General features: G+C 39.7%; 2 protein-coding genes across 2 annotated transcripts; one reads left to right on the top strand and one right to left on the bottom strand.

Moving 5' to 3' along the window:
• Positions 1-252: 252 nt before the first annotated feature.
• On the top strand, positions 253-2,585 carry LOC148411740 (nodal homolog 2-A-like). Its single transcript, XM_088434234.1, has 3 exons — positions 253-367; positions 1,123-1,829; positions 2,270-2,585. The coding sequence occupies exons 1-3, from the start codon at positions 253-255 to the stop codon at positions 2,420-2,422; spliced, it is 975 nt and encodes a 324-aa protein (XP_088290360.1). The 3' UTR covers positions 2,423-2,585.
• Positions 2,579-6,873, bottom strand: LOC148411739 (eukaryotic translation initiation factor 4E-binding protein 2-like). The gene is made up of 3 exons (XM_088434236.1): positions 6,290-6,873; positions 3,645-3,836; positions 2,579-3,315 (listed from the first exon to the last, which is right to left on the bottom strand). Exons 1-3 carry the CDS (start codon positions 6,423-6,425, stop codon positions 3,284-3,286), a joined length of 360 nt encoding a protein of 119 aa, XP_088290362.1. The 5' UTR covers positions 6,426-6,873; the 3' UTR covers positions 2,579-3,283.
• Positions 6,874-7,297: the final 424 nt, after the last annotated feature.

Here is a 7,297-nt window from a genome sequence, read left to right as displayed (position 1 = left end):
AAGACTTTACCTCTTTCGTGCAACTGTGTTATAAAAAGCGGAGGCAAGGATCTCATATGCATCATCAGCATAGTCCAGTGCCTACATCGGTGACGACACTTCAACGGTGGAATTATGGCGAAAGCGGCAGTGTTTTTCCTCCTGCTGGGTTTGTGCGTTGCCACCATGCTCCCAGACCGGTTGCTGCAGGACTCCATCAGCCGCTCGGGACTCACTTTGCAACCGCGCAAGGTCGGAAGACTCCCCGTCTTCATGATGCGTCTCTACCGGACCATGATGACAAATAACCGTGCCGGAGACAAGAGCTGGATGGAGGACAAACCTGGACTGCATAACTCGGATTATGTGACAAGCTTTGTCGCCAAAAGTGAGTGTTATGTTTAAAAACAGTGATATTTTCAATGGGATTTGGTCATAGTTTGTAGAAGTGTTTTAGATATTTGCTTAGGCCGTTTTTACACGTTTTAAGTATATATTTAAATTTATTTACTCCCTTTAAAACTCATTGTTTGTGGGTAGATTATGTCCATCGTTGTTTTTTTTTTTTTTTTTTACAGTCAGAGAGCAATTGTTTTGAGTCATAATTTCAATACTTTATGGAAGATTCATTGTCTAGTCAAGAAGTACAACATTTAGCACTTAAATAGACACAAGGGCCAGATTAGCGCTTAGCCATGGGCATTCCTACCCATTTTTGAGGGTGCTCAAGATCTCTCTGAAAAAAGTTTGGGGCCTTAGCAATTTTGTTGTCATTTTTAGTCTACAGCAAGTGGAGAAAGCTGTACATAATTGTTGCACATAAAAACAGTATCAAATCAATGTGAGCTTGTTTTCACAGCCGAAAATAGCTAAGCAAGTATTCCTTTAGCGTTTCTAATAAACATAGGGCCAAATGCCGATTGTGTAAACAACCACAGTGCAGCTCAACCTCTGGTGAGTGTATTTCATGGCACACAGGAGCAAGAACAAATGCGACTATTATTGTTTTTCTAGCATAATAATTCACACTGCTGTGATTTTTGCACTAGCCTTTATTTTCTACAAAAAAAAAAGATTGTCGTCTAAATAAGTCCAATCGAGGACTATTTTCAAGATGCCAACTTGTACTTGCATTTCTTCCAGGCTGTGAGCAGAGAGGCGAGAAGTGGTCCATCACCTTTGACATGTCCTCCATGTCCGCCACCGACCACATCCAACAGGCCGAGCTGCGCATCCGCCTGCCGGATTTCAGCAAGTCCCCCAGAGCTTCGGTGGATATCTACTACTCATGTTCTGATGAAAGCTGCTCTGGCGGCAGGTTCTTTCTGGGAAGCCTGAGGGCCAATCCCAACACCATAAGACCTTCCTCCTGGAGGGTGTTCTCCATGACTCAGATGCTCCATCTATGGCAGGAGAAAGAAACATCTACAACTCAGCAGGAGGATGCTGAGCAGGATCTGGAGATGATCCAGCACTTTCCAACAAACCGGGTCATGATGGTGGTCTTTGCCAGGCAGGACCCAAAAGCCCAGTGGGTGCCCAGTCTCATCCACACAGCCGTGCACTCCAAGTACGTAAGCCAGGACAGGGAATACGTCCCTGGGATGAAGCGCCGCAGGGCCAAAAGGTTCTCCCACCGGAGAGGAAAAACATCAGCGTCGGCTCCAACTGGAGACGAGACCAAGAAGAATCCTCTGTGCAGGAAAGTGGACATGTGGGTGGACTTCAAGAAGCTGGGCTGGAGCCAGTGGATGGTTTACCCCAAACGCTACAATGCCTTCCGCTGCGAGGGTGCTTGTCCCACACCCGTAGATGAGAACTTCCAGCCCACAAACCACGCGTACATGCAGGTAAGAATCACTCTCATTGCTATACAGTGGGCCCCCTTGGGACCCATGGCTAACCCACTCAACTTTGAATTAAGCAGTAAAATGTACTATAAATACGGTTTTGTGACCACTCACTATAGAACAAAGCTTTACCGTTCCGCCATTTTGAAACGAGTGAGGCCGACCGATAGCAGACCAGCATCTCCGTGTGGAGACACTGACCAATAGCAGACCAGCTTTGTAGTGAGGCGTTGCATGGATGCATTGATGGCAACAGAAAATAAGCGCAACGACCTAAAAACGCCTGCAGATGGAGACAAAACAACAGAAATACAGCCAACCCCCTAGGGTCATGACAGTTGTTTTTGTTGCAAAGCCGGAAAATTACTGTTAAGAGGGGACGAAAAAACTTCCAAAAAATCTTTGTTTCTAAAAATGCTTCTCTTCTTCTTTTTCCATAGAGCCTTCTTAGGCTTCACCATCCTCACAAGGTTCCGTGTCTGTCCTGCGCGCCCACCCGTCTCGAGCCGCTGTCCATGCTCTACTACGAAAACGGCAAAATGATCATGAGGCACCACGAGGACATGGTGGTGGAGGAGTGCGGTTGCCACTGAGCCGAGCCAAGAACACGGACAGAATCACAGACTTTCGAATGTAAATGAAATTCTTATTTGGTTTGATAGAATTCGATGGCTTGCATTTTGCCAGTTTCAAATGACACAAAGCTGAATGACGCACTGGATTTCAAATAACAACACATGAGAACGACATTTTGCCTTTTCGAAGCTACGTGCATTTATGAGCGCTTTAATGTCATCAATAATTTTGGGTCACATTGACCCATTTGTATGTTTACATTGTACAGTAAAACATGAAATTATTTAATTTCAAAACAAGTCTGAATGAGTTATTATTTGAACGAACTTAGCTCCTGCACCATGAATCAAAATGCGAATTAACAACGCAAAGGTAAAACACATCTCATTGATAAAAATACTGTAAACATCATTCAACACTTTTAAACAATAATTTGCCATTTTAGGATAGACATGCTTTTTTTTGAAACACAAAATTCCCCCTAGAATGACAGTTCATTCTATAAAAAGATCTACCTTTCTTTCCCATTAAATTAATGCCATTTTTTTATTCTCCTAGAAGTTTATGATCATAAAACTGCTCCAGAGAGCAACCAATACTGAAATTGGCTTCAGTTGCAAGTGAGGTGTGTGTGTGTGTGTGTGTGTGTGTGTGTATAAGACACAATATTATGTAATACAATACTATTAACATAATATTTAGGTAAAACTGATTTTTGTTAAAACTTTCATCATTGTTAATATGCCACAATATATCCAGTCCACTTTTAAACACAATTTCCCTCTCAGGAAACTAATGTTGTACTCCACAAGCGCCTACATTAAAAAAAAAAAAAAATCTACTCTCACAACACAGCTTTCATAGAGTTTGAATCCTCTTCAAATGTCCATGTCAAACTGGGCATCTTCTCCTATGGGAAGAAAAGTGTGGAAAGTAAAAAACAAACAAACAAACAAACAAACAAAAACACAGTACAGACTTCACATGTAAACGTCTCACATATATATACATATAGTATATTCAGGTACATCACCAATAACTTAAAATCTCATTTAAAAAAATGAATTTATGTCATGAGTTCAATTCAGAAATGTAAAAATCATAGAGTGGAACCTCAATTTATGAACTGAATTTTCAAGGCAAAAATTACCCTGGTTCACACACATTTTTGTGTCTTGGTTGTAATATTTTCTTGCGCCACAAGCATAATTGGAATTAGGCCGCTTCTCCAATGTTTACCTGCGCTCTCTGCATGTTGGCTGTGTTCAGTGTGAGCGCTCTCACACGCTCCCGGCTGGCAGGTCTCGGTGGACGATTCTCGTTTGAGCTGCCTTGTAACTCCCGGGATGTCGGGGAGCTTCGGGGGCGTGTTAGCCAGGGGAGAGGTGCGACACTGAAGCAGGAACTTCCTGTCGTAGATGATTCGTGTTCCTGGAGAACCAAGAAAGAAAGTACTGAATTTGCATATTTAATGCGCTGTCTCAACTGCAGCGGGACCCTCAAAATTGAGCACTAATAGGGGTGGGGGGAAAAGTCGACCAAGTTGGGTAAGTCGACTTTAAAAATAGGATGACTAAAATTATCCGCCTCGACGCTCCTACTGATACAACTATTTTCAACACAAACCTTTCTTGCAGACATATGCAATGTTGCAAAGGTGGCGAGGAAAAAAAGACACCCCACAAAAAGGGATTATTTCCAATTATAACGAGTGATGAAAATAAATTCATGTTCAATTATTGCATAGTGGATAGGGCATACGCCAGCAGTACATTGGAGGAAAAAAAAAGAAAAAACACAAGCAAAGACCGTCTGCTCTGCTTGTCTTTGTGCGCTACCAAGTGGCAGAATGGCTGATGCTACTAGTGTGCTTAGAAACACTTCCTGATTCAGTAGTTAGCAGGCTTTTATTAAAAGGGACAATGTGCAAGATTTAGACCATTTTTCATTACGGACAGCAGGTGGTGCTGCCGCCCCCAGCGTAGTGCCACCCCCCCATGTAATATCAATTAATGATAACTAGGCCTATGATTGTATTTAAAACATACAGTTGGTCGTTAAGAACACAATTATTTGTAAGTTTTAAAAATTCATAATCATTTAATTTATTCCTTTTTAATGAAAAACGGTCACAATTTCACACATTGTCCCTTTAAAGACAGCATTACTTATACACACGGAGCTCAGCAAGATAAAGAGTTTCCCAAAAAGGACTGGGCCGGTTTATCTTCATAACCTGTCACTAAAAACAATCTATAATGGCAATTCAACATTCTACAATGTCAAGTCATCTTGACAGTCTCCATGCAAGTACTTGAATGACCTATTTTCTGGTACCCTGTTGACACATATAGAGTGAGGCAGCTGTATTTTTTATGTGTTTTATCAGTGCGAATGTGTCCCACCTGCAACGTGTACCAAACACTATCACTGAACACCATTTGAGCATGTGGACATTTCATCAACTTTCTCACTGCTGCGGAGGGAAAACACTCTTATTTTCAGATTTTGTGATTTGATATTTTTGCTTTATATCACTATACTGTGCAGGAGCTCATAATATTTTCCATGAAGAGACAGCAAAGAAGTGAACAACTAAAGTATTGATCATTAACATGGGGGCATTACACAATGACAGGACTTGGGATGAAGCCTATAGATGATTGTCCAATAGCAGCAATGAGGGCAACATTTTACCTGTCAAAATGTTATTTTTCTGATGCACAGCAATAAGGGTGAATTCATTATCAAGCAGGACAATTGTCAGCATCAATATCTGTCAAAATTACAAATATGTGGCTTTTTCTTTTAAACAAATCTGAGCACCAATAAAGCTGTATCTCACGACGAATCAAATGCTTGTAAACCTTGTGAATTTTGGGGTTTTATCAGGTTTTTGTAAAATGTTGCAAAAGGTAGCAAGATATTCGCTGACAGTTTTTCATGTCATGAAGAAATTTTGAATGTTCAGTTTTTCATTGTCTGCAAACATCAAGCTTCTAAAAACTGACGAAAACATGAAATTCAAACATTTGCAGGCATTCACCTTTTTTTATGTATGTACAGTATTTATATGTTTTTATTTATGTATATTTTCACTCGACTTTACAAACTATGCTCAACTTTACAAAATAGTTGAGCATTTCAGTTATGTTGAAATTTAGGGAAAAAGTTTTTTTAATAGTTGTTTTTTATTAAAATTTTGGTACATTACTGGCTATACGTATCATTTATTGACAACAGTGAGCACTAAAAATTACTACCAGCCCCGAAGACACCCACAACTCAATACATAGCAACACATTATACGTTAAGAACATTCTATGAGTTTCTTGATTTACTTAATTGATAATTATATCATTGCACACAAATTATGATACGGTATTAATAAACCTACATCAAATGCCAATATTGATCAAAATTGGGATGTTCAGTTGTTATCTTAGATGTAAAAACTCTAAAGAACTGATAAAAAGCTAATGTGTTTAAAAGGTGTCAATTTATGGTACATTTATGAATGAATCTTGCAAAATTCGCTGTGTCCAAAGAAAGGTTAAAGATTATGTGTTACGTTAGTGAATATAGATGTCTAAATATGACATAACTACAGATATATAGAGAAATAAGGGATTTTTTTCCTCACTCCATTTGAACACAAAGCGTGCAGATCTGTGATACGTATTGATGAACCTTTAGTTTATTTTTTGATTAATTGTATTTATTCATTTTTTTGTTCAAAAACGCATTCAACCAAACAAGCACAGAGCACACACACTAACAACGGATTAGCATTTGATCATTTTCACGTGCCTCTAAACAAAGATAATCACAAGTAAGTTGTCCTTGGAATTGTAAAGACCCAGCTTGACCCATGGCCGAGTTACCTCCGGGCGTGGTGCTGAATACGGTCCCCCCGGGGGTCGTGGAGTAGTCGTGAGGCATGTGGGCAGCCTCTAGAACGGCGACCCGTCTCACGGCCGGGATATCCCGGCTCCGACTCGTCTGACCTGCCGCTGACATAACTCGGAGGCGATCGCGTTCTCGGCCGAAATAAATTGTCCAAAGTAGCTTCAAATGCGGGGCCCAGTTGCCTCCATGTGCTACCACCGAATCCAAAACAACCCAGAAAGCCCTCCTACTGTAGTACGTAGAGCGGCAGGCTGTGATTGGCTGAAAGCAGGGGCGTCACAGATTGCGGAAGTTGTAGTTTGTTTTTGTGCGGAAGCCGGAAAACGAATGACACAAAACGAATTCACAAAAAAAAAAACGCATCTCAATGAATACGTAAAATAAATCCAGTGCAAAGTCAAAATATACAGTCATTACATAGTATTTCAAAATAAAAATACATAAAAAAATCTGAAGATGATAGTTTAGTGTACTAAAGAAAACCAAAATACATAATACTGTATTGTGAAATTAAGTAAAGAAAAAAAATGGAGATATTGAGTATGAACTGGCCTTTTAAACGTAATTTCCCGTTTAAATAATAGATTAAACATTCAGCATTGAATAAAAACTTTCACTTTGGAAAATAAATGAATTATCTACAATTTTACTGAGATTCACCTGTAAAACAGTGTAACATTGGGAATCATTTAAGAATGAAAAAAGTATGTCACATCTTTGTTTATTAAGTCTTGTAAATGGTTTGAGCTGGTGTACAGGGTAAGATGATCTATACATTTTTTTTTTTTTTTTTTTTTTTAGCTCAGAACAGCTCTGATTAAAAGTTTTGTATACATTTTTCTTCTTCTTCTGGACCAATAGAAAAGAAAAGAAAAAAGTGGTCAAAGCTACGTAGCCTCTACATTCCCCATCACGTGGGCATCGGCTAACTAGGTAATGCTGAAAGAACATCCATAACAACTCTATGAGGGTGCATAGCATTC

The sequence above is a fragment of the Hippichthys cyanospilos genome, chromosome 15, assembly GCF_059441005.1.
Source record: "Hippichthys cyanospilos isolate Australia breed blue-spotted pipefish chromosome 15, RoL_Hcya_1.0, whole genome shotgun sequence".
Lineage (NCBI taxonomy): Eukaryota > Metazoa > Chordata > Actinopteri > Syngnathiformes > Syngnathidae > Hippichthys > Hippichthys cyanospilos.
This window is presented reverse-complemented; position numbering and strand designations above follow the sequence as displayed.

What these genes read in the sequence shown, in the direction of transcription:
- LOC148411740 (XM_088434234.1), top strand. Translation starts at nt 253, where the DNA reads ATGATGCGTCTCTACCGGACCATGATGACAAATAACCGTGCCGGAGAC. An exon ending in GACAAGCTTTGTCGCCAAAA is followed by an intron (nt 368 to 1,122) that starts GTGAGTGTTATG and finishes CATTTCTTCCAG; the next exon opens with GCTGTGAGCAGAGAGGCGAG. An exon ending in CAAACCACGCGTACATGCAG is followed by an intron (nt 1,830 to 2,269) that starts GTAAGAATCACT and finishes CTTTTTCCATAG; the next exon opens with AGCCTTCTTAGGCTTCACCA.
- LOC148411739 (XM_088434236.1), bottom strand. Translation starts at nt 6,425, where the DNA reads ATGTCAGCGGCAGGTCAGACGAGTCGGAGCCGGGATATCCCGGCCGTG. An exon ending in ATTCAGCACCACGCCCGGAG is followed by an intron (nt 3,837 to 6,289) that starts GTAACTCGGCCA and finishes TTGGTTCTCCAG; the next exon opens with GAACACGAATCATCTACGAC. An exon ending in CCAACATGCAGAGAGCGCAG is followed by an intron (nt 3,316 to 3,644) that starts GTAAACATTGGA and finishes TTCTTCCCATAG; the next exon opens with GAGAAGATGCCCAGTTTGAC.